At 42.9% G+C, this 26,565-nt stretch overlaps 1 protein-coding gene across 1 annotated transcript; it reads right to left on the bottom strand.

The window, feature by feature from the left end:
* Positions 1-439: 439 nt before the first annotated feature.
* On the bottom strand, positions 440-25,026 carry SSC4D (scavenger receptor cysteine rich family member with 4 domains). Its single transcript, XM_029285699.1, has 10 exons — positions 24,909-25,026; positions 18,903-19,232; positions 14,831-14,902; positions 13,941-14,255; positions 11,457-11,540; positions 10,036-10,113; positions 9,288-9,599; positions 8,379-8,456; positions 3,730-4,065; positions 440-573 (listed from the first exon to the last, which is right to left on the bottom strand). Exons 1-9 carry the CDS (start codon positions 25,024-25,026, stop codon positions 3,749-3,751), a joined length of 1,704 nt encoding a protein of 567 aa, XP_029141532.1. The 3' UTR covers positions 440-573; positions 3,730-3,748.
* Between the last annotated feature and the right edge of the window lie 1,539 nt (positions 25,027-26,565).

Consider the following 26,565-nt stretch of genomic DNA (forward strand, 5'->3'; position numbering starts at 1 on the left):
AAATGGGGGGGGGGGNGGGGGGGGGGGGACCTATATCAAAATGACAGACTAGAAAATGCATTATATGCTGGGATAAAAGATTTCTGGAGATCTGCCCTGGATCTGTTCAAAGTGTCTTGTGTGGGGACTTGCTCTGAAAAAATACACTGTATCTGGTTCATAAACTAACTGCACACTGAGATGGTCATGCTTCAGATTTAACTTGAAAATGATGCTTTGGGGTATGAAGGAATGAGAACATAGCACTTGTCTGTGACCTTTTTAAAGTAGCTATATCTTTTTTCCAGGGTCACATGGTAGGCACAAGGGATAGCCATGCAATTCCAGGAAAAGACATGGGTGCTTTAAAGTGCTGCAGGCAAATGCTATATCTGTACTCCTGTATCCTCTGAGGCAACTTTTTGGAATCAAATTTGAAGTGATGCAGAGCCCAGATATAGAGATGTATTTGCAGGAGATCACATGGACAAAAGTCACTGAGAAGACGCCATTCCAGTATGAAGACTTTGGACATGCACTGAGAAAGTTCAGTTTCTTAAAGTTGGTACAGACCTGGAAGTCTACGAATTTCATCTGGGAAAAAAAAACAAAAACAAAATACAGCTTTAACCAACTTTGGTTGTGATACATCTAATATCAAAACAACGTAAGAAACCTTTTAAAATATGGCTGCATTACTCATCCTATTAAGCCATAAGCAGTTCTGACTTATTACGTTAAATCTGTGGGGGCGCAAAGCGGATGCATTCCACCTCATCTTTGGGTTTTGTACAGTGAAAGTAACACACTCTGGGAAAAGTCAAGATAAGTCCTTGATTGTCACAGTGATGGTCTTCCTGCCTTAAAGAAAATGAGTTCATGAAGTGCAGAAGCTTTATTGGGTGAATTTTACCACCACAGCAGCAGTCCAGCTCGAACGAGGGTACCTCGACATAGCACAGAGATGCTTCATGGGGATGTAGGCTTCAAGATTCATTGGGTTTTGAGTTAAAGTTTAAGTTTGTGATATATAAAATTATATGTTAATATATAGAGAAACAAGCTCGAGATTGTATAATATTGTATTATATAGGGGAATATATGTATATATATATATAGAGAGAGATGTATATATAGAACTTTAAATATGATAAGGAATGAATTGTTAGGATTATATATACTGGAACGTCATGTCATGTCCTTTTTTGTTTTAATTGTTTTATTAATAAAAAACTTTTTAAAAATAAAAAAATAAAAAAAAAGATTCATTGCAAAGCACCCTATGAAGCTTTGACTCCTCCAGTTTTAAAAGGAGGAGGAGACTGATGGAACTTTTGGCTTACTTCCCATATTACACTATGGCAAGGATAGGCAACCTTGGCTCTTTTATGACTTGTGGACTTCAATACCCAGAATTCTTGAACCAGCCATGCTGACTCAGGAATTCTGGGTATTGAAGTCCACAAGTCATAAAAGAGCCAAGGTTGCCTACCCCTGCCATACCGTAATATGGGAAGTAAGCCAAAAGTTCCATCAGTCTCCTCTTCCTTTTAAAACTGAAGGAGTCAAAGCTTCATACGTTATGAAGCTTTGGCATAATGTTCTTTGCTTATGTTAGTGTGTGATGCACCAGCCTCCTCAGAAGAAGGAGAGGTAAAATTTGCAAGAAGATGAGCACACAGCAGCCTCCTGATTTTGATCCCCTTGAAGACCCTCCTAGTGAAATATAAATCTATTCACTATAGCTCAACAATAGATTTGTACCTGTCACAATGGTTTATTCAACAAATTATGGCTCAAACGTTTGTTTTGGCTTGGGAATACTGACTGAATCCAGCCATCCTGGTTAATAAAACTGTCATTTCAGGTTTTGTATGATATGTGAAGCCAATCAGTTGAAGCTTAGAGAACAAAGCATGGCTTAATATATTGTGGGAACCCAGCCATTGACTCCAATAGCTAACAATATAAGGAAAGCATTGGAAATTCTCCAGACTACTTTTGCATCTGCAGTAACTCAGTCATGGGTATTCGGAGGATTCTAATCATTTACTCTGCACATGGAAATATTATTGCTAATTATCATGGTTCCAGTTATCAAATGCCCAAAACAGGGCATGCTGGACCTCTTAAACTTGACGCTTTTCAAATTATTGATTGGTTTATTAATTTTTTATGCTGCCCATCTCCCCTATAAAGTAACTCTGGGTGACATAAAAATTATTTGATGATTACTTCCATAATCTCCATCAAGCCTTATTTGGGATTATGAAAGTGGTAGTCCACCAAATTTTAGGATTGCCAGATTTGGGAAGATTATTCTACACAAGCACAAGTAACTAGTATGAAGAAGAGATGCTTTGCAGATCAGACCAAAGAGCCCATTGAGTGATTAGCAATATCCTTTTGGGAAGCCCAATGTAAAATACAAAGATAATAGCTTTTGCCCAAAATGGCCCCTAGCAATTGGTACTTGGAGACAGACACTTCCGAACAAAGAAAATATCCATTTAGAAATGTAGATTAAATTTTTCTCCCCCATGAATGACTCTACTCAACTTCAGAATATTTTATTTGCCGGTTCTTTCACTTCACCAGGAATGTCACAGCTGTATTAGTCCTCGATTTACAACAGTTCATATAATTACCGTTTAAAGTTACATCAGCATTGAAAAAAGTGACTTATGACCGTTTTTCACACTTACGACCGTTGCAGCGTCCCCATGGTCACATGATCAAAATTCAGATGCTTGGCAACTGGCTCATATTTATGACAGTTGCAGTATCCTGGGATCATGTGATCCTGTTTTAGGTGTGACCTTCTGACAAGCAAAGTCAATGGGGGAGCCAGATTCACTTAATAGCCATGTTGTCATGGTTCCAAAAGATGAAACTCTTCAAAGAACTTTGAGGCATTGTTTACCTTAAAGCAGTGGTTCTCAACCTTTTTAATGCCGCGACCCCAACCGGTCGTAAGTCAAGGACTAAACCGGTCGTAAGTCAAGGACTAAACCAGTCGTAAGTCGAGGACTAAACCGGTCGTAAGTCGAGGACTACCCAACCGGTCGTAAGTCGAGGACTTTCCCTGCCCGGGAGCGCTGCGCATGCGTGGTTCCGCCCCCTGCGCCGGCCAACGCGTAGCTGGCAAGCGGCAGAGACGGAGCAGGCCTACCAGCTGGCCCAGCCCAAGGGAGGTAAGGCACCCGCCAGAAAAGGGGGGAAAAATGGCGGCCAAAAAAAATGGCGGCCAAAAAAAATGGCAGACAGCCTTGCTTGGCGACCCCCGTGAAATGGTCGATCGACCCCAAATGGGGTCCCGACCCACAGGTTCAGAACCACTGCCTTAAAGAATCTTTAATCCAGCAGCATAGCTTTGGCACATACATGGTTGAAGCCAAAATCTGACTTCCCCTCCCTTCAGCACATAGATCAAAGCACAATTCCCTCCTACAACTAACTGTCCTAAATCACATTCTCCAATTAGTTTGAAATGCTGGCTTCCGGCCCAGTTTCCTCTCCCGCCACCATATTGTATGTCTAACTAACTCCCATCGCATTCCTCCCCACCCCCCAGATCATCTAATTCTAAGATTACAGTATAAGAAAGAAAAAAAGCTGCTTCTCCACCTGTTATCAAAGCAAGAACATCCAATGTTAGCAGCATTGACACATGTTATTAAATTGGCAACTGCAGTGTGTTTTAACTTAACAACTGTGGCAAGAAAAGTTGTAAAATGGGGCAAAACTCACTTAACTGTCTCTCTTAGCGTCACAGCAGATGGCAGAGGGCACCAGCGTCTTCCGAGTGATCGCAGTTGTGCACATTCCAGCGGATATGAGAGCAACGCAGGAGAGACATTTCGTCTCCTTTGCACTTGAGGTTGTCCAGGAAAATGTATCCTTTGCCCTGGCCATACTGGGCTTCTCCAAAGGCTGCTAAGGCACCTCCACAGCCAAGCTGCCGGCATACTACTTTCACGTCCTTGAGATCCCACGCATCGTCACACACCGTCCCCCACTGAGACAGGTAAAACATCTCCACCCGGCCTTCACAGCGATGGCTGCCATTGACCAGCCGCAGAAAACCTAAACAGTGATTGAGGGCAGGATGAAAGACATGAAAAACACAGTGTCACAACGTCTGTGGAGACTCTCAATCATCCAGGTCATGGTTGCCCTAAAGGTGCTTTTTCCAAAAGGCAACTTCTCCCCCCCCCCCCTTTGAAAGCATTTCACTTCTCCTGAGAAGCGAAGCATTTTCAAAGGGAAAAAAACCCAAGAAAGTCCAGTTGGGACACAGTGTCCTAACAATGGACAAAAGTGGAAGTTTCCTTTCAAATCTGCACCTTAAAATCTATGCATGCTCAAAGTTACTCCAAAAAGGAGGTAATCCAGTGCAGCTCTACATATGGCCATCAGAACCCAGCAACCCATATTCACATGCCATGTTTGGATAAGTTACAACTTTTGTCAGCACATGAGTCTATGGCTTAGCATGTTGTATAGACATAACCCATTAGATCAGATGACCAGGCTGAGCCCAAGGGAGGGGTCACTACACTCACACAAGAGACCTAAGTCCAGCCCCCCATGAATTCTGTGGACTCGTTGTTGTTGTTAGTTGCTAAGTCGTGTCCGACCCATCGCGACCCCATGGACAACGTTCCTCCAGGCCTTCCTGTCCTCTACCATCTTCTGGAGTCCATTGAAGCTCACGCCTACTGCTTCAGTGACTCCATCCAGCCACCTCATTCTCTGTCATCCCCTTCTTCTATTGCCCTCAATCTTTCCCAGCATTAGGCTCTTCTCCAGTGAGTCCTTCCTTCTCATTAGGTGGCCAAAGTACTTGGACTCCTACCTAGGACCAATTTGCCTTGACTATTAGTAGTTCAGATTATTGTGTAGAAGTGCATGAAATAAACTAATAGTACTTTTGAACCCTAACCCAAATCCTGGTTTCTTGCACCTGATAGTGGTTCAGCATATTGGAAGAACTCCCCAAATAGCTTAATTCAGCAGCCAAATTATACTGCTTGGTTGCAGGCAGCCACTATCCCACCTGAAAAGCCATCGTATTTCTATAGTTGAATAATAAGTACTGTTGTGTAAAAAAAATTCTTCCTTTTGCTGGTCTGGAATATGCCACCATTCACGTCCCAAAGGTACTTTTCCAAAAAAGCAACTGGGCTTTCTTGGGTTTTTTTTCCTTGAAAACGTTTCGCTTCTCATCCAAGAAGCTTCTTCGGAAATGTTTTCAAGGAAAAAAATAAGAAAATACCAGTTGCCTTTTGAAAAATAAATGGCTTAGAAGATTGAGAATCTCCATAGATGTCCCACCATTCACTTTACTGGATGGTCTCTCACCCAATCCATTTTCTCCCCGGATCGTTTTTCTAAATAACATGTACAATTTTATACACTGTAATCCCCCCCCCCTCTAAGCTAAGAACATCACATGCTAAGAGCAACTAGGGGTCTCTACATACCATCTTTGGGGCGAGTAGTGGTTGAGATTGTGGTAGCAAAAGTATCTTCTTGCAAGGAAGGTCCCGATTCTTCTGCACCTGGGATCCAGGAAAAAGGCTTTAGGGGCACAGACTGGCAAAGAGGAACATCACAAGTGCATGTTCAACTAGTCAATCTTGAGATACGGTTCTTTGTTTTTAAGGGCATGTTTTAGCCCAGTCTTACTTAGGACTGGTGTCCAATGCATCAGCAGATATCTCTTCTAGACCTCCCACACTGCCACCTTGCCTGGCTTTTTTTTTTTGAGAAAAAACTTTTTAATTCAAAAGTAACAATAAACTGGAAGCAGACCAAGCAAATCTGTAAACTCCAGCACCACTCTGGTTTGCAAATTAGCCTCCGGTCTCTGCCCAAGCACCCTAATCTTTCTCTAAAAGTAAGAAGAGGGAATGGCTGCAGCTGCTTTGTTGTGTAGTCCACTGGTCCAGAAAAAAATAATCAAAGGTAAAACTGAAGCAACAGGAAATACTCTCAAGCAGACGAGCTGCTTGGAGCAACTTAGCAGTTTGCTTTGGTAAATGATTGTTTTGTAATTGGCCATAGCAATCAAGAAAATGTTTTGGGAATCAGCAAAAAAGGAGTACTCATTATATGGTCTGAAAATTTCACCTATGTTAGAAGAGGTTGCCTACCTGTGAACTGAGCATTTACATTTTCCTGAACAGCAAACGAAAGGCAGAACATGCCATATCTTTCCAGAGAGAAAGCTGAAGTGGGGTTTGCAGTCCACTTCGTACATGCACACACACCCAAACACACCCATTTTGCAGGGAGTTGAGCAAAGAGTATGCATGCATACACTCTGCAATTTCACTTCTGAGGTGGCTAATAGGAGGGGTCAATCATAATGAATCTTGATACTTGCATCTCTCACCTCTGCAGATGACGCCAGCATCCTCGTGATGCCCGCAATTATGCTGTCCCCATCCCAGGTTAAAGCAGACGGTCAGATCAGTCTCTGTGCCAATGCAATCCACGTTGTCCAGAAGGATGGGCCCACTGCCGTAGCCAAAGTAGCCCAGCACAGTAGCCCCAATGGCTGCGCCGCAGCCCAGTTGGCGGCATACTACCTGAGCGTTGGGGTAATCCCAGTCATCGTCACAAACGGTCCCCCAGAGGTCCCCATAAAGGACTTCCACTCGACCTTGGCAGCTGCTGTTCCCATTCGCCAGGCGTATGCCGCCACCTGCTGGTCAGAGTGGGAGAAAGAAGAATGTTCCACTGATTAAAAGTTCTCACTGTCGGGACTTCCTTGCTTATTTCCAGCTTGGATCTCCCTCTGACAAGCTTCCACTCATTGCTTTTTGTCTTGCCCTATCTTGTCTCCTATTCTTGTTCTACCTGCCTTGATTTTATTAACCCTTCCNGGGGGGAGGGGGGAAGGGGATGAAGGGGTAGAATTATATAAAATTTGGTGTATTTATAAATATAATGTAAATGTTTGTCTTTAAGAAGAGGAGATGATCGGCTAGTACCCCTAAACTGCATCCGAGGTGGTGGAAAAGAAGGTGATGGGATGTGTAGGATAGTTGGAAAGGAGGAAAGAGGAGAGGTTGTGGTTAAGAGTGGGAGGAAGGTAGAGGGAAGTAGGTAGGAAGGTTGAGGGAGTGTGGATGCAGGGGGGGGACCGCCGATTATTTCTGAATACTTACTGAGTAGGCTTGTTATGTGTTTGTTTTTCTAATGAAATGCACCATATTTGTATTATTTGTTTATATGTTTATTTAAAAAATTAATTAAAAAATTGTTAAAAAAAAAAGTTACTCCAAAAAGGAGGTAATCCAGTGCAGCTCTACATATGGCCATCAGAACCCAGCAACCCATATTCACATGCCATGTTTGGATAAGTTACAACTTTTGTCCGCGCATGAGTCTATGGCTTAGCATGTTGTATAGACATAATCCATTAGATCAGATGACCAGGCTGAGCCCGAGGGAAGGGTCACTACACTCACACAAGAGACCTAAGTCCAGCCCCCCATGAATTCTGTGGACTCCTTGTTGTTGTTGTTAGTTGCGAAGTCGTGTCTGACCCATCGCGACCCCATGGACGACGTTCCTCCAGGCCTTCCTGTCCTCTACCATCTTCTGGAGTCCGTTTAAGCTCACGCCTACTGCTTCAGTGACTCCATCCAGCCACCTCATTCTGTCGTCCCCTTCTTCTATTGCCCTCAATCTTTCCCAGCATTAGGCTCTTCTCCAGTGAGTCCTTCCTTCTCATTAGGTGGCCAAAGTACTTGGACTAGGGCCAATTTGCCTTGACTATTAGTAGTTCAGATTCTTGTGTATAAGTGCATGAAATAAACTAATAGTACTTTTGAACCCTAACCCAAATCCTGGTTTCTTGCACCTGATAGTGGTTCAGCATATTGGAAGAACTCCCCAAATAGCTTAATTCAGCAACCAAATTATACTGCTTGGTTGCAGGCAGCCACTATCCCACCTGAAAAGCCATTGTATTTCTAGTTGAAAAATAAGTATTACTGTGTAAAAAAAATTCTTCCTTTTGCTGGTCTGGAATATGCCACCATTCACGTCCCAAAGATACTTTTCCAAAAAAGCAACTGGGCTTTCTTGGTTTTTTTTCCCCCTTGAAAACGTTTCGCTTCATCCAAGAAGCTTCTTCGGAAATGTTTTCAAGGAAAAAACTAAGAAAGTCCACTTGCCTTTTGGAAAATAAATGGCCTAGAAGATTGAGAATCTCTATCGATGTCCCACCATTCACGTTACTGGATGGTCTCTTACCCAATCCAGAACATTTTCTCCCAGGGTCCTTTTTCTAAATAACATGTACAATTTTATACACTGTAATTCCCCCCCCCCTCTAAGCTAAGAACATCACATGCTAAGAGCAACTAGGGGTCTCTACATACCATCTTTGGGGCGAGTAGTGGTTGAGATTGTGGTAGCAAAAGTATCTTCTTGCAAGGAAGGTCCCGATTCTTCTGCACCTGGGATCCAGGAAAAAGGCTTTAGGGGCGCAGACTGGCAAAGAGGAACATCACAAGTGCATGTTCAACTAGTCAATCTTGAGATACGGTTCTTTGTTTTTAAGGGCATGTTGTAACCCAGTCTTACTTAGGGCTGGTGTCCAATGCATCAGCAGATATCTCTTCTAGACCTCCCACACTGCCACCTTGCCTGGCTTTTTTTTTTTGAGAAAAAACTTTTTAATTCAAAAGTAACAATAAACTGGAAGCAGACCAAGCAAATCTGTAAACTCCAGCACCACTCTGGTTTGCAAATTAGCCTCCGGTCTCTGCCCAAGCACCCTAATCTTTCTCTAAAAGTAAGAAGAGGGAATGGCTGCAGCTGCTTTGTTGTGTAGTCCACTGGTCCAGAAAAAAATAATCAAAGGTAAAACTGAAGCAACAGGAGATACTCTCAAGTAGACGAGCTGCTTGGAGCAACTTAGCAGTTTGCTTTGGTAAATGACTGTTTTGTAATTGGCCATAGCAATCAAGAAAATGTTTTGGGAATCAGCAAAAAAGGAGTACTCATTATATGGTCTGAAAATTTCACCTATGTTAGAAGAGGTTGCCTACCTGTGAACTGAGCATTTACATTTTCCTGAACAGCAAACGAAAGGCAGAACATGCCATATCTTTCCAGAGAGAAAGCTGAAATGGGGTTTGCAGTCCACTTCGTACACACACACACACACATTTTGCAGGGAGTTGAGCAAAGAGTAAAGTGTGCATGTATACGCTCTGCAATTTCACTTCTGAGGTGGCTAATAGGAGGGGTCAATCATAATGAATCTTGATACTTGCATCTCTCACCTCTGCAGATGACGCCAGCATCCTCGTGATGCCCGCAATTATGCTGTCCCCATCCCAGGTTAAAGCAGACGGTCAGATCAGTCTCTGTGCCAATGCAATCCACGTTGTCCAGAAGGATGGGCCCACTGCCGTAGCCAAAGTAGCCCAGCACAGTAGCCCCAATGGCTGCGCCGCAGCCCAGTTGGCGGCATACTACCTGAGCGTTGGGGTAATCCCAGTCATCATCACAAACGGTCCCCCAGAGGTCCCCATAAAGGACTTCCACTCGACCTTGGCAGCTGCTGTTCCCATTTGCCAGGCGTATGCCGCCACCTGCTGGTCAGAGTGGGAGAAAGAAGAATGTTCCACTGATTAAAAGTTCTCACTGTCGGGACTTCCTTGCTTATTTCCAGCTTGGATCTCCCTCTGACAAGCTTCCACTCATTGCTTTTTGTCTTGCCCTATCTTGTCTCCTATTCTTGTTCTACCTGCCTTGATTTTATTAACCCTTCCTTCCCCATAGATGTCCCAGTTGGGTTCCTTTGCTTTAATTCAGTCACCATGAGTGAACTCTTCCCCTTGGGTAGAAAAACAGTTGTATTGGAGAACTTCTATTTTTCCGGGATGAATCACACAGGGTTTTTTTCGTTTTTGCCCAGAAATGTGATAAAAAATTAAAAGGGCCATTTGTGTCTACTTCTGACCAATACTATAATATTTGCATAGCATCTGAGGCTTGTTTCTAGGTACAAAGAGTATAAAAACTTACTTCTTTTTTCCAACAGAAGAAGGGCTGACGTCATCGCCATCTCAGTTTCAGAGGTGGACGGGATTTTATCCTCGGTAACTGCAAAGGCATTCAATTGTGAGAGCATTCCCACCCTGATGTCTATGTGAAATGAGTGTTAGGAAGGTGGGCTATTCTCTGTTGTTTAAGCCCAGTTTATAGAATCACAGAATTGGGGGGAAAAAAGACAATCTAATCTCTCATCTCATGAAGAAAATCCACAACTACAGTAGCCCTCTAGCCTCTGTTTAAAAACTTACACTGAAGCGGTTCAGCCTGTGGGCAAGGCAGCTGGATCCACGATCAAATACAAGGATATTATTAAAATCCCCATTTTCTTGAATTGAATCCCTTTCTCTGAGTTTAAATTATCGGACTCCTACCTACTGACAATGGGGATTATTGAGTTCATTATTATCTAAACAGATTAATACAATGAAATACTTATCTCCTCTTAATGGTTGCTTCTCCGGCCCAGCGCTCCCCAATTCCTTCAATCTTGCCCCCTTTGAAACTTGAGTTCCAAATCTCCTACCAGTTCACGTCATCAGGTCTAAGCTCTTTCCACTTTTCAATATTCTTTTGAAATTTTGATGGCCAGAACTGATAATGATTTTCTAAGCATTGCCTTAGCAAAGATTAGATCACTAGGTTCTCAATAGGCTCCTGGAGTTGTGTCTCAATCTTTAGGGAAGAACATCTGAGATTTGCCACTACTTGATCAAACTCTTGAAACGCCCTCTCTGAAATGGTAATAATAATCCTAATGTGGACATAGTTCCAATGCAAAAACGACAACAAAAACAAACCTTGGCCCTCTAGCCCGAAAACCCAAACGCTGAAGCTACAGTGCTCACACACTGTTCCCCAGAACTTGGGGGAGACTCACAGTTCCTTCCAAATTGCCACTGTTAATCTTTCCAAGGGCTAAAAATAAGATTAATTTAAACTATGAAGATAAAATTTAAATTTGCTTCAAGTATCGCCTAATTCTTTACCTGTTGGGTAAAGGATGTAAGGATGTTGGAGGGATGATGGGTAAAAAAAATTAAGATGGCAGCCATGACCACATTTCCAAAGCCACCAACTTTTTAAAACCATCCCTGGTTCTCTTTACTTCTTGGAATGTAACCTCAGCAGTCTGCTCAGAGGTCAAATGTGGCCCTGGGTCTAGAGTTAGCCTTCCTGTAATCAGCCTGTTCCCTTTTTCAGTACACCACTGGCCTAGTTTTGGTAGCCTTCCTCCATATGGTGTCCAGATATATTGCTCTAAAGCTTCTTCCTTCCCCAGCATGGGAAGACACAAGACCCACGTTGTAAGAATTTGATTTGGCTCACATTCCCTCCCCTCAAATTCTGAGATTTAGGGAGAGTGAAATTATAAACAACATGGCCCCTCTTACCTGTGACTGTGTCGGTAAATGATTCTTTAGAGTTCTCTACCGCTAATGTAGTGACTGGCATAATGGTGGTGGTTGTCCCTAGCCCTGTTGAGACACAACAATAAGAAAGGTTGGCCATGCCAAGTCAATGGGCCAGCGACAGATTTCCAGCTTATCTGCTGAAGTGTTAGTGCCATCAATCAATTTCTGGTGAACTATATTTTGCTCATTAAAAATATTAAATGAAAAGCAATTGGTGGGTACTTCAATTATTTCTAATAATTCTAACAATAAGGAAAAAGGCAAAGAATTATCCTGAAGGTTGGTGTCCTTGAACCTAGCTTCTGGAAATTTTATAATAGAACCCTATGCATGCCGAACAAAATTACTCAAATCTTACCACATCTTAGCCTAGCATGTTGGGTGAATCCAGTTGTGTGATCACTGCCTGGCTCAATATGTCATGTGAATCCAGAAAATCGTGTTAATTGAATACACCATTGCTAATTATGGGAAACTCTGTGGTGAGAACACATCCAGTGCCATTTCTATGCCTATTCAAGACACACAGTTTTTTGACTCACAAACCCCTGATTTGACATGATCTGAGATCTTGACAGTTCAAGGGCTGCTATTCCTTATTCCTACTTTGTGATTAATATCTGACTAATCTAGATCTAACTAACTTTTTTAGAAGTAGTAAAAGAACTTCCTCATCTTAGAAGGCAATAACCAAAAATGAGGGTTTTTTTTCTATTGTTGCACTCCATCTCTAGAATTTTCTTCTTTCAAGGATGCCCTGGACAAGCTCCATGTTTCCATTTTCATCCTATGTTAAAACCTTTTCATTTTTCCAGAGCAATATTCTCTAAACAGGTACCCTCCAAATGAGTTGGGATTGTCAATCCTAGAATTCCCAAACCTAATTTGTGAGTTGAAATAACAATGGCAAAGTCTCCCACCAAGGAGGAAGCACTACCGTGTTTCCCCCAAAATAAGACCGGGTCTTTTTTTTTTTTTGCCTCCAAAAGAGGCACCAAATCTTATTTTCGGGTGGGGATGGGGGGATGTCTTTTCTACTCACCTCCAACACCGACAGCCCCATTGAGCCGGACCACTTCTTCTGCGGCCGAAGGAACAGTTTCATTTTGCAGCTGAGAATGGAGTTTGGGCCTGCATTTCGCAGTCAGGCCTTTCTGGAAGGCCTCTGTAGCCGATAACCAAACAACGGATTCAATCCATACCTCAGTTCTTGGCTGCAGAGGCCTTCCAGAAAGGCCTAACTGTGAAATGCAGGCCTGGGGATGCCGCAGAAGAAGTGGGCCAGCGAGGAAAGGCCTGGCTACATGGTAAGTGGGTGCGGGGCACGTGGGGCAGCTCCACATCCCCATCCTAGCTTGATTTTTAGATGTATGCCTCACCCCAAAACTAGGGCTTATTTTTGGGGTAGGGCTTATATTAGGCCACCCCCAAAAATCAAGCTAGGGCTTATTTTGGGGGTAGGTCTTACTTTTGGGGAAACACGGCATATAACTTTAGAGTCTCATAGTTGCATTAGTTCCAGTTAGGAATTCTGTTTCCACACTGATTCATGTTGGGAGACTCAAAGGACATTTCAGCTTCTTTGAGCTTTCCCCTTATACCAAAGCTGCATTCACACGATACTTTAAAATACAAAGAAAAGTTCTCAAGGATACATATGCTGCCATCTTAATCTAATCTTGTGGCTTAGGACATGTTACAGGTAGTCCTTGGCTTACAACATTTCATTTAATGACAATTCAAAGTTACAAGGGCACTGAAAAAGTGTCTTATCACCATTTCTCACCCTTACAACCACTGCAGCATCCCCATGGCCACATGATCAAAATTCGGACAGTTGGCAACTGACTTATATTTATAACTGTTGCAGTGTCCCGGGGTTATGAGAATCATCTTTTGCAGCCTTCTGACAAGCAAAGTCAACGGGGAAGCCAGATTCAGTTAACAACTATGTAAGTGATTCACTTAACAACTGTGGCAAGAAAGGTTGTAAAATGGGGCAAAACTCACTTAAGAAAATGTTTCACAGAATGTAGCAACAGAAATTTTGGACTCAATTTTTGGTTATAAGTTGAGGACTACCAGTACTGGACATTTTGGGAGGTATAAAAAAACAGAACTGAAATCTACTTAGTTTCCTATTTCAGCTTCCATTGGTGATAGCCTGGTCTCCCACCCCCCCACCCCCACTCCCCTTAAAACATTTAATCAACATCAAGGTTAAGACCTTCTGACCTTGAACTCCCTGTTTTAATTAAAAAGAGCAGTTCCAAGCTTAAAGTATTCTGCTTCCAGGTAAGGCCATTTGTAGTACATTTACAACAGTCATTCAAAGAAGAGAACAGAATCTTCCAAGTTTGCACACCCCTTCTTTTATACTGCTAAAGTTCAAAATTTCTCTGCACAAACAGAGAGACCTGGGAACTGCCTAGATGGCTAAGATGTCTTTTCCAATTTGCTCACCAGAGCAGATGACCCCAGCATCCTCATGGTGACCACAGTTATGGATGCCCCAACCGAGGCTGAAACAGGCTGAGAGTTGTGGCTCGTTTCCATCGCAATTCACATTATCTAGGAGGATGCGCCCAGTGCCGTAGCCGAAGTAGGCGTTGGTCCTGTAGGCCACCGCACGACCACAGTCCATCTGCTTGCATACGACATTGGCATCACGCAGCTCCCATTCATCATCACACACAGTGCCCCAGTTTCCTTTGTAGAATATCTCCACTCGGCCTTGGCAGGCGTTAGCCCCATTCACCAGCCGGATTCTCCCATCACCTGAAAGAGACCAGAGGATCATCCCACCATCTGCCTTGCTGTGTTTATCGCTTTTGAGAGCAAGAATGAGTTCTTCTTACAGAAAGAGGCAGAGATGCCTACTAAAAAGAAACCAAGAAGACCTGGGGGAAAAACATTATTAAGGGGCCACTATTATGCAATGTTTCACTTTTCTCCTCTGCCATGATTGACTTTTTCCAATAAGAAAAAGGAACCAAACAAAAAAAAGCCAGTAGCAATGAATGGAAGAATTGATCATCTGAACTCTCTCATCCTGTGCTATAAAATTCCATGAACAAAGCAAAGAATTGCAATGGCTATTCAGTGCCTGTAGTAAAAAGTTGTTATAGTTACCAGACACCACTCTATCCGAGCCTAACATAAATATCTGACATAAATGAGTACTTTTGCCCGCTTCTATTTTCCTCCCTTTCAGATGCTGTCCACCATATGCTACATCATATTATAAGGCCCTTGAGACAAATATCCTTTCCTTCCTTTTCCAAGATGTATGCTTGCAAAAATAAATAAGCAAGCCAGCTAAAGATTTTTTATTAAATCTAGAAAGCACTTACTTTTCTTATCTTTTAATGAGACTGCGGTTGTTTTGCTGGCAGGGTCTTTTGCTGATTGTGTGGGTAGCAGTTCTACAAAGACAGACAAAATTGATGCAAGAAAATCAAGAAAACCATAGAATAATTATATCAACATCATAGGTTTTGTGTCCTCCCCCATCTTCTTTGTATATGCAGGCCCTATAACTTTTATTTGTTAGCACTGATGATGTTACCTAGTTTGGTAATGAAACATCTGCAAGAAAACTACCAAGCTCAGAGAGGGCCAAGGACCCCACAACTTCTATTTTAAATTATAGTAGGTCAACTTGATGGATTTAACCAGCCTTCCCAAACGTATGCCCTCCAAATATATTTCAAGAACCTCTAGTCTTAGAACATCTGAAATACACCAATTGGGGAAGATTGATGGGAAAAAAACCTTTAAAAAAAGCTCATCCATATGCTCCCCTTAGAAATAATATTTAATCCATAGGCAATATTACTATTATTATTTATTCTGGTGACATCCAGACTTTTAATTGATATGTCTGGTATTTCAGGAGTAGATAATGTGATGCTCATATCACATATCACCTGGAGATACATCTCAAGATGCCACCAGGTTCTCCACCTATCCCTCCCTCTCTGTGGTCACTTCTCCAAAATAGATATTGATCACAAGATATAGAAGGATTCTGCATTCTGAATTCCTTTCCTTGTCTGAAAAACTTACTTAGTAACCTACTTCCTCTTTCATCACTTCCTTCGTCTCCCAGTTCATCTCTTTCTCTTCTCTCTCTGACCTGTGCAGATCAGATGCTGTGCTTATAAAAGGGACTCTTAGCTATAGGCAGTACTTGAGTAATTGAGGCTGCCTTACTGCCATCTGTGTATGTACACACATATGCCCTAAAGTCAGTTTTTGACTCCTGGCAACTGGATGAACCTTTGCAGTTTACTTGGCAAGGTTTTTCAGAAATGGTTTGCCACTGTCTCCTTCCCAAGGCTGGGAGGAAATGACTGATCTGTTTCCTGTTACTAGCTGGATGACTTCAACCACTACACCAAACTAGGTCTCCTTAGCACCCAAAAAAAAAAAGCTTACCATTATGTTTCTTTCACACAAGCACCAGCCTCAAGAATATTTTCTTATAAAAGTTATACTCACTACGTCAGTGTTTCTCTTTACATGCAATCACCCCAACAAATTGTGCCGTTTCTTCAAACGGTTGCCTGCCCCATACTGTGCCAGCTGTCCTGATCAGTTTGGTCAGTCCTGATCGCCTTTTGCACTACAACTGTTTCTGATCCACACAAAGCAGCTGTTTAAAAATGCTCTGAAGACAGGATTCTCTTTTGCTTCTAAAGCTGTTATTATTCAGCCACTCTTTTAATCAAGGCTTCCTCACTTTTTTTATCCATTAATTGATGAAAGCCCAGACAGAACCAGCTGTACTTTCTTTAATGAGGACACTATAGCACAGTGATGACGAACCCAAAACCCACTTATGTATTGCCGGGTGCTGGGTGGGCGTGGCCCCAGGTTGGTGTGGCCCGCTGGGTGGGCATGGCTACAGTGGTCATGGCAGACGGGTGGGTGGGGCCAGGGTGGGCATGGCCAGCTTGATGTTGCTCCTGGGGAGGGATGCCTGTGGGGGCTGGGGAGGGTTGAGGGAGATCCAGGGGTCTCTGGCGGGTGGGGCAGTGGGCAGAAGGCTGGTTCTGCAGGGTGAGGCGAGGCAGGGCGGGGGTGCCATTGTTGCAGGGCAAGGCGAGGCAGGGGCCGGGGCGGCTGCTGCCTGACACCATCAGCCCCCGGACACAAAGGCCAGCAAGCGCATGGGTGCTGGGATGCATCCGGCCATGTGGGACCTCGGCAAGTTAGCGGGCGGCTGATTGAAGAGGACGGTTGCCATCTCCGGGGCATGGCGTGCGTGCCCACAGAGAGGGCTCCGAGTGCCGCCTCTGGCATGCGTGCCATAGGTTCGCCACCAGTGCTATAGCATGTTTACTCTTACTTTAGAGCAGGGGTGTCAAACTGCCAGCTCACGGGACGGATGCATCATGCCAAAACCGCGCCCACCCCATTGCCGGCAATGGAAAAAAAGTCGCGATACGTCGCGACATGTCATGTGACATTGTGAGTTTGACACCCCTGCTTTAGAGCAAAATACAGGAGATTGATAGCATCTTTTCTGACTAACAACTTTTATTAAAAGGCATAAACTTTCCTGAGCTGCAGTATAGATGTTTTAATGACATTTGATACTTGCAAAATACGCTACCAAATTCTTCCTGATTCTTAATGAGGGTGCAAGTCCTAGTTTAAATGTTCCCTTTCATGAGGTGATAAGGAAAATACTGTATTTAGAGGGCCAAACTTTTCTTGATTTCTTGAAACTGCAAAAATCACCAAGCTTTTCACTGACGAAAGAGCACAAAGCTGACAGCATACGCTGTCAACTCTCTCTGCCACTTCCAGCCTTGAAAGGAACAGAGGATTATCTGTTGCAGATCTGGTTTAAAGAGATATAGATCAGATTCCTACAATACACTAAGCCAAAATGAAATCCACATTATGGCATAGTGCAACGTATGATGTTTCTGGTGATGACAAGGATATAGGCAGTCCTCAACTTAAAACCATTTGTTTAACCACTGTTTGAAGTTACTGTGACATTGAAAAAAAATGACTTATGACTAGTTCTTACAACCGTTGCAGACATTCCCACTGTCCTGTGATCAAAATTTGGATGCTTGGCAACTGGCGTGTATTTCCAATGGTTGCAATGTCCTGGGGACACGTGACGTGATCCCCATTTGCAACCTTCCCAGCCTGCTGTCAACGCTGCTAACATTGGATGCTCCTATAAACAAAGTCAACGGAAGAAGCTTAACTGTGTGATTCACTTAACTGTGTGATTCACTTAACAACCATGGCAAAAACAAATATCAGGGTGACTCACTTAACAATCAACTTGCTCACCAACAAAAATTCTGGTCCTAATTATTGTAGGTCGAGAACCACCTATATTCCCCTTCAAGGGAGTTATATTACAGCCTCTACTTGTTCTGGCTTTCAAACATGACTTGAATAATCTGTCATTTCTGGATTTATGTTTTAATTATTGTTCTATTCCTACTGGATTACACCCAGTGGGGAGGGGCTTTAGGAAGCCCCAAATAGAGGTTGGTAGGCTGTATGTGGCCTCCGACTACACATGTTGCAACTCGTTTTGCAGAACCAAATGAAGACAGAAGAGAAGGCTCAAATCTCATTCAGCTATGGAGTTTGCCTGGGTAACTTTGGGCTAAGGATTATTTCTCAATCTAAAATGTTGATTCTTTCAGATAGTCTGTGAGATTTCAAAAAAAAAAAAGGGAGAGGACTCTATTATACAGGTAGTCCTCGACTTACGACTGTGCTGGATGATAGGCCTGGGAAGTCTATTTATGAATGCAAACAAAGTGGTTATTTTCCTTTTTAACTGTTAAGCTTTGTTTCAAGTCATTACTACCCTGCAGAGATTACAAAAAAGAATAGAGGTAGTCCTCAGCTTATGACCATGATTGAGCCCAAAATTTCTTTTGCTAAGCGAGACAGTTGTTAAGTGAATTTTGCCCCATTTTATGACCTTCCTTGCCACAGTTGTTAAGTGAATCACTGCATTGGTATGTTAGTAACACGATCGTTAGCTGAATCCGGCTTCCCCATTGACTTTGCTTGTCAGAAGGTCACAAAAGCGGATCAGATGACCCCGGGAACACTGCCACTGTCACAAATATCAACTAGTTGCTAAGCATCTGAATTTTGAACACATCCCATGGGGATGCCGCGACGGTCGTAAGGGTGAAATACAGTTATAAGTCACTTCTTTCAGTGCCGTGGTAACTTGGAATGGTCATTAAATGAACTGTCGTAAGTCGAAGACTGCCTGTATTCACACCATGAACTCCTGAAGGAAAGACAGTTCAGACCTACCACAAATGCGCAATCAATAAACAAACAAATCAGGTTGGAGGGTCCACTCTGATACCACCAGTCCCTTCCCCACCACCATTGCAATCCACCAGGCCCAAACCTTTGTACCATTACACATGACGGCCACATCTTCATAGTGGTAGCAGTTGTGGATGCCCCATCCATGGCTGCTGCACTCACTGAGGGCTGCCTCTCTGCCTTTGCAATCCACATTGTCTAGAAAAATGGGTCCTCGCCCTCTGCCAAAAGAGAGGGCGGGTGGCATGGCGATGGCATGGCTACAACCGAGTTGGCGGCACACCACGTTGGCATCCACAATGTCCCAGTCGTCGTCACACACTGTGCCCCAGGTATTGTTGTAGAAGATCTCCACCCGTCCCTGGCACCGGGTGCGTCCGTTGACTAGCCGTACCTCTGGAAGAAAAGAAGGGAAAGCTACTGTCTTGAACAACTCAAGAAGACTTCAGTGGGGCAGGAACAGCGGCATCATGGCTGGTGAGCAACTAATGTAGGGTCAGGCAAATCATCTGGGGCTAATTTTACTTACTGGAATTCAAAGTCCCAAAGGTGCACTGGATTGGCATAAAGAAGTAAGTGGGGCTAAGACAAAAATTTAATTTAATTTAATTTAAATAAATAATATTAATTAAAGCCTGGGAACAAAACTCTACCATGGAACTTCCCAATCTCCAAATGGGCCATTCTGAGTCTTCTGAAAGTAGCTGGACATCAAAGCAAATTTCTGGGTTGGAATATTCTGTGACAGGATATTTTGCTTACCCTATTTATGAAATACAGCTGATATAATTATTCTCCGCATGCTGAAAGTTTCTTCCTTTTGAGTCCATTCAACTAGTTCTACCAGTAGCAGCTCATGATTTTTGAGGCATCCACTGAAATTTTTCAGGGTGGTCATTCAAGAATGTTAGGGGTTATACCGCATCCTGAGGCATTATTGGACTAAGGGAAAGTAAATCTGCTAAAATGAAAAGGTATCTAATATAGCTATGGCCCATTAAAACTGCTAATTCTTCTTGGACTCAACCCACCAAGGGAAAGAATTACGGTGGCTGCTAGGATTAGAGCCATCAACCCCAAACTTTGTGGATCACTGTTTCTTCCGGTGAACTATCAGAGCTGCACAGACAGGGTGTCTATGGAGATTCTCAGACATCCAGGTCATGGTTGTCCCAAAGGTGCTTTTTTCAAAAGGCAGCTGGACTTTTTTTGTTTTTCCTTGAAGACGTTTCGCTTCTCATCCAAGAAGCTTCTTCAGCTCTGACTGAATGGTGTAGAATTGAATCCTTCCACTCTCCACCATTCAGTCAGAACTGAAGAAGCTTTTGGGATGAGGAGCAAAACGTCTTCAAGGAAAAACAAAAAAAGTCCAGTTGCCTTTGAAAAAAACCCATTTGGGACTACAGATGGAATATTTTAATAAGTGATACTTTCTCTGGCTTGGTCTAACCATCCAGACTGCACAACATCTGTTATCAATTATAACCTGCTGTGTTATAATTCTGAGGCATGCTCTCTGGCTCTCATCTTGCAACTCTGATTTCTTAGTCTCACATATAATTTTTAGTTTTAGCTTGATGGTCTTCTACATTCAACTTGTCTCTCGAAGCATTCTATCAGCTGGCCTTGGGTCTGGGCCTCTACAATTGTCCAGCCTCAAGGGATCTGTCAACCAGGAGGAAAATATCCAGCATGTTCTGGTGCCCAACCATACCTTAAAGTACAAATTCTTGAAAAACATTGAGGATCATTGGCTCCTGTTTTTATGCCCAGCTGTTAGCAATGGCACTTAGACTTATATACTGTTTCATGGTGCTTTACAGCCCTTTCTAAGTGGTTTACAGAGTCAGCACATTGCCCCCACAATTCGGGTCCTCATATTACCGACCTCGGAAGGATGGAGGGCTGAGTTAACCTTGACCTGGTCAGAATCTAACCAGGCTGGGGTAGAGTTAACCAGCAATACTGCATTCTAACCACTGCACCAGTCCAGCTGTTATTGCTGGCACTACCATGATGCCTAGCAAACACCTGCTAACTTTAGGTGTACATTATGTCCATTATGATGTAGTTGGGCTCAGATGCAATGAACCATCACTTTTTTGCTAAGAGTCAATTCTCACTAAGGTAAGCAAGTTGAATGTTACAATAGATTGTTTTCTATCTTTCTATATGCTTTCTATTCTAAGCCCAGTTTCAAGATAAAGAGCCATGAGAAGGCTATTTTAACACCTGGTTATCAGACTGAGCTTTAACTGTACAAGTCAAGCATTTACTTTGATGAAAAATATTTCAGTTTGAATTACTGTAACTCTTTCCTATTTGGCATCTATATAGATAAAGTAGCATTTATTCATTTAATCAAAATTCCTGAGCTTCCAACGAAACCCATACAGTGCATTCTTCAGAGTTAGAAATTGACAAAATGTAATTGAATGATTAGGCAACATCAACTTATGCTGAATTTTAGCCATTGCATTGGTAGATTGGCAGAAGATCTTAACATGGAATTTATTGATAAAAGTTGCCTATGAAATGTAATAAGGACCCTTAAAATAGGCAGAGGGGAAATAGCATGTCTTAGAGTTCTAAGAAATAGCAAATGGAACATACACACAAACACACCAGCAAAACTGGGGAGTCCCAGGTTGCAAATATTAAAATAGAAAGTTTTGTAGTTTGCCCTTCAGGAAAGCAGGAAGAAAATCAACTGCTCAAAGAATGATGTTGTAGGAAACAAAAGCTGGAAGGAAATGATAGTGATGCTAAAGCAGCACAAAGGCCAGATATGGAAGAGCCTTAAAATTCTATATGCATCTCCATATAACACAGCCTCACCTGGAATAGTCATCGGTGCAGCCCCAGTGCTGCCAGCTGCAACAAAAAAATAATAATATAAGTTCATGCAAATTCAATTATATCCCCATTTCAGGAATTAAACCTGGACATCCTTCTCCATCTGTTGACTTTCAGGTGTGCTGAGACTTACAACAGGTTGTATAACCATTTGTCTAAAATTCTTTATCAAATCTTCCACCAAGCAGTTTACAGATTTGGAGGTCTCTTCCAACTCTAGGATTCTAATGACTCACATTCCAGAATCCCCATCCTTGTAGGATGACAGGAAATCCAGGGACCTGTTAATATCAACACAGTGGAAAGCAACAAGATTGGGTTGGGACTTCTGGAGCTGAAATCCACACATCTATGTATGTATGTATATATATATGGGAAAAGATGAGCTCAAAGGAACCGTTCTTCATATTCAAGGGAACACAAAGAACTATTGGAGAAATTGGTTACGTCTAGTTTAATGAAAAGAAGGACTAGGGGTGACATGATAGCAGTCTTCCAGTATCTCAGGGGTTGCCACAAAAAAGAGGGTGTCAATCTATTCTCCAAACTTTAGACAACCATTAGCCTGAAATGGTATAGGGCAGGGGTGTCAAACTCGCCACATCACATGACGTGTCGTGACATATCGTGACTTTTCCCCCATTGCTGGAGCTGGGGTGGGCGCGGTTTTAGCATGACGTATCTGGCCAATGGGCCAGCAGTTTGACACCCCTGGTATAGGGTTTCCTGCCTGAGCAGGGGGTTGGATTAGAAGGCCTCCAAGGTCCCTTCCAACTCTGTTATTCTGCTACATCTTTTTCCAGTGATGGAGCGCTCACGATTTCTGGGGGGAAGGTGTTCCAATAGTTGATTGTCCTCACTGTCAGGAAGTTTCTCCTTAATTCCAGGTTGCTTCTCTCTTTGATCAGTTTCCAACCATTGTTTCTTGTCCTTCCCTCTGGTGCTCTTGTGAACAACCTGACCCCCTCTTTCTTGTGGCAGCCCCTCAGATACTGGAATACTGCTATCACGTCTCCCCTTTTTCTTCTTTTCTTTAGACTAGCCAAACCTATGTTTTGCAGCTGTTCTTCATATGTTTTGGTCTCCAGGCCTTGGATCCAGGCCATCCTGTCATGTTTAAAAAACAATGGATTATACAGTGATGGAATTCAGAGATTATTTAGGCAATCTTTTCGTGGTCAAGGACTAGGTTTATTACTGCGAGGGGGGCTCCTAAAAGCCAGAAAATGAGTGAGGCTAAGTTTTGCAAAGATATATTAGGGTCTTTTTCCTTTCTAACTGTGATAATCTTATTTTAGGGCTTATATTACCTTTTTAATGTTATTTCTGATCTCAATGTGGTAGGAAATTATGCTGTCATTTATTGCAATGATGGCCACAGGAGGTTTTGTGGGCTGAAAAAAGGGAATTTAGGCAAACATTGATCACCTCTGGCCTAATGCCAAGATTAAGCAACATATTTTCCTCCAGGACATATATTTTATTAATTTTTTAATCCCGCCTTTATTACTTTTTTAAGTATCTCAAGGCAGCAAACATAATGATATTCCTTTGCCCACAACAACAGCTCTGTGAGCTGAGTTGGGCTGAGACAGAGTCACTGGCCCAAAGTCACCCAGTCAGCTTTCATTGCATTTGATGACTAAGACAAGACTAGAACCCAGTCTTCTGGTTGCTCTAAGCTCAAGAAAAACTGCCCACCACTGAATATGTTTGGAGAAGAGCAGGTGCAGTCTAATTCAAGGACACATGCACATTTGCTTTCTCAATTTCTAAAACTTCTTGCTATTAGGATGAGAGCAGCCTTTTCTCCTCTATTTTAGCTTGGAAAGACTGCTCTCTCCCAGTCTTCCAAACAGCTGTTTGGTGGGTGGGAAGCAATAACATCTACATGGAGAAGAACTAGAACCAAATACTGGTGTACAATTGCATCTGATTCACATTTGACTGCAATTTGGGGAGCCAAAGTCTATCATAGCTACAGACCAGTAGGAGGGAAAGGCTGTTGCACATCATCTGACATTCATCCTCTTTCTAAGTCCTCATGATCTGCCATTCAGGTACACCAAGTGTCCACTTCCATCGCCAAGCACCAAACATTTGAGTTCTACATTCATTAGGGGGGAGAGAATTAGGTTTACGATTCTGTGCCTATGCAAGATCATGAAACGCAGATCAGATGCTTGAGATTTGCATACACATTTGCACAGTAGCTAACTTGCCCCAGTTCCAAATTTAGACATTGCATTTGGGAATTTCACATAAAAGTGAAAATGAAAATCGGTTTTCTAATCTTGAAAGCAACAAGAAAAGCAAGGAGCTGAGACGGCGATCAACAATTTGAATTTCATTTCTTTTGGATGATCAGGCATTGTAATATGGATTAAAGGACATGGAGGCAGGGAAGGACTTTTGCCTCTCCTCTGCTTGGAGTGTTCACCTAACTGCACTGATTTGCTTACCATGACAAAAATCAGACACAACTCACTTAAAAAGTACCTTGCTTAGCAATGAACAGAACAGAATAAGAGAGTTGGAAGGGACTTTGGAGGTCTTCTAGTCCAACCCCTTGCTCAGGCAGGAAACCCTATACCATTTCAGATAAATAATAATAATAATAATAATGATGATGATAAAGTTGGAAGGGACTTCGGAGGTCATCTAGTCCAACCTCCTGCTCAGGCAGGAAACCCTATACCATTTCGAACAAATGGCTGTCCAGTTTCTTCTTAAAAACTTCCAGTGTTGGCGCATTCACCGCTTCTGGAGGCAGGTAGTTCCACTGGTTAATTGTTCTAACTGTCAGGAAATTTCTCCTTAGTTCTAGGTTGCTTCTCTCTTTGGTTAGTTTCCCTCCGTTGCTTCTTGTCCTGCCTTCAGATGCTTTGGAGAATAGCTTGACTCCCTCTTCTTTGTGGCAGCCCCTGAGATATTGGAACACCGCTTTCATGTCACCCCTCGTCCTTCTCTTCATTAAACTAGACTTATCCAATTCCAGCAACCGTTCTTTATATGTTTGCTCTTTTCTGAATTCTTTCTAGAGTCTCAACATCTTTTTTATATAGTGGCGACCAAAGCTGGATGCAATATTCTGGAAATTCTGGTCCCAATTGCAGTCATAAGTCAAGGATTACCTGCATTTGTCCATTTACAATCATTTGTATGCTATCTAATTTCATAACTATAGATGGCCTAATAAGAAGCAGTGGAGGAAGAAAAGGAGGGGGAGGGACTACTCACCTGTTAGTAAAAGGAAGAAGAATGGAGCCAGTGTTGGCAGGGTCAGTAAGGCAGGTGGTACCCAGAGTCCTGGCGTCTGATCTTTCTTCCTGTAACCTGGCCAAGGTCCAAAGTTCATTTCTGCTTCTTGCAGGATTAAGTGGAAGATTTTCGATGTTCTCCCAAGGGACGTCTGCCAAGCCACACCAGGAAGAGGGAAAAACAGTGCCGGGGCACCCGTCTCTCATCATGTAAAAGACATGAAACTTGGCATGGTAGAGAAATGTATGAAGGTTGTATTTTAATGCAAATTAGCTCAGTTTAATTTCCTTATATACCAGCCTTCCCGAACCTGGAGTCCCCTCCCCCCCGCTGCCTTTTGTCAGTTTCTGAGAATCACAGGTGGTATGGCGGTGATGTGGCGTGACGTCACTGAGGGTGGGACTCAATGCACCAATTTTACTCAATTAAAAATAACCTATCTCTGCCATTCCAACAGTTCAAAAAAGTTATGGAGCAATCTCTGGGACCATGAAAATTGCTGTGACGGTTGCTCTAATAACCCAGTGTTTCTCAGTACTTTAAGAGGCATGAAGTTCAGCTCCCAGAATCCCCTAGCCAGCATGCTGGCTGAGGAATTCTGGAGTTGAAATCCATACCTCTTTAAATTGCTAATGTTGGGAAAGACTGCTCTAACCCTAAAGCTGCCCATCTCCTCTTACCCTCTTAACCTCCATAATCCAGCCTCACAGGGACTATTTGAGATAGAGTAAAAGAAACACATCTCCCCCCCTGCGGACCTACAATTTCTCTCTCACACACTTTTCTCCATTCTTGAATCCTGCACGGCCGGCCGGCAGACAAATGGCATCTGGGAATGAAAAACAATCTACTCCATCGGGGTGTGTGTGTGTGTTTGAATGCTCTATTCATCCCTCATGCTGCGGACGCTCCTTTGCAAATAATGTCGACTTTTGTCCTGTGGGGCCCTTACCTGCCTTTCCCTCTCCTGCTGGCCACTGAGAAAGACTGAGCGATGGCAGATGAATCGGCCTCAAGCCAGCAGCGTGAACCTGTCCTGGGCTTAAGGAAAGTGTGTGGCTTGGCCTCAGGTTATTCTTCACCCGACACCCCCCCCTTTTTCAGAACTGCAATAGGAGAAGAAGCATCTCCACCTTGCCAATTGCACGATCTGCATATTTCACCAGTTTTCAGAGGGACCAATTTTGGAATCTTTCAATTTGTACATCTTTACATACTGTATAGGCATATCTTTTAAAGTACAGGTAGTCCTTGACTTGTAACCATTTGTTTACTGTTGTTTGAACTTATAATGGCACTAAAAATGTGACTTACGATTGGGCCTCACACTTATGACTGTCGCAGCATCCCCACAATTACATGGTCAAAATTCAGGTGCTTGGCAACCAGCCTGTATTTGTGATAGTGGCAGTGTCCCAGGGTAACAGGAAAGCCATTTGTGACCTTCCCAGGCACTTCTGACAGGCAAAGTCAACAAGGGAAGCCAGGTTTATTTAACAACTGCATAATTCACTTAACAACTGCAGCAACCACGGCAAATCTTGTCTGAGATGGTATAGGTTCTCCTGCTTGAGTAGGGGGCTGGACTAGAAGACCTCCAAGGTTCCTCCCAACTCTATTCTATAATAATAATAAA

Source organism: Protobothrops mucrosquamatus, unplaced genomic scaffold, assembly GCF_001527695.2.
Source record: "Protobothrops mucrosquamatus isolate PMUCROS unplaced genomic scaffold, P.Mucros_1.0 scaffold_181, whole genome shotgun sequence".
In the NCBI taxonomy this organism is placed as follows: domain Eukaryota; kingdom Metazoa; phylum Chordata; class Lepidosauria; order Squamata; family Viperidae; genus Protobothrops; species Protobothrops mucrosquamatus.

Coding starts and splice junctions, on each gene's coding strand:
- SSC4D (XM_029285699.1), bottom strand. CDS start 25,026: ATGAACTTTGGACCTTGGCCAGGTTACAGGAAGAAAGATCAGACGCCA. Junction 9,600..10,035: donor TCTTCTGTTGGAAAAAAGAA/GTAAGTTTTTAT, acceptor TCTGACCAGCAG/GTGGCGGCATACGCCTGGCA. Junction 8,457..9,287: donor TGCTGGCGTCATCTGCAGAG/GTGAGAGATGCA, acceptor CCTGGATCCCAG/GTGCAGAAGAATCGGGACCT.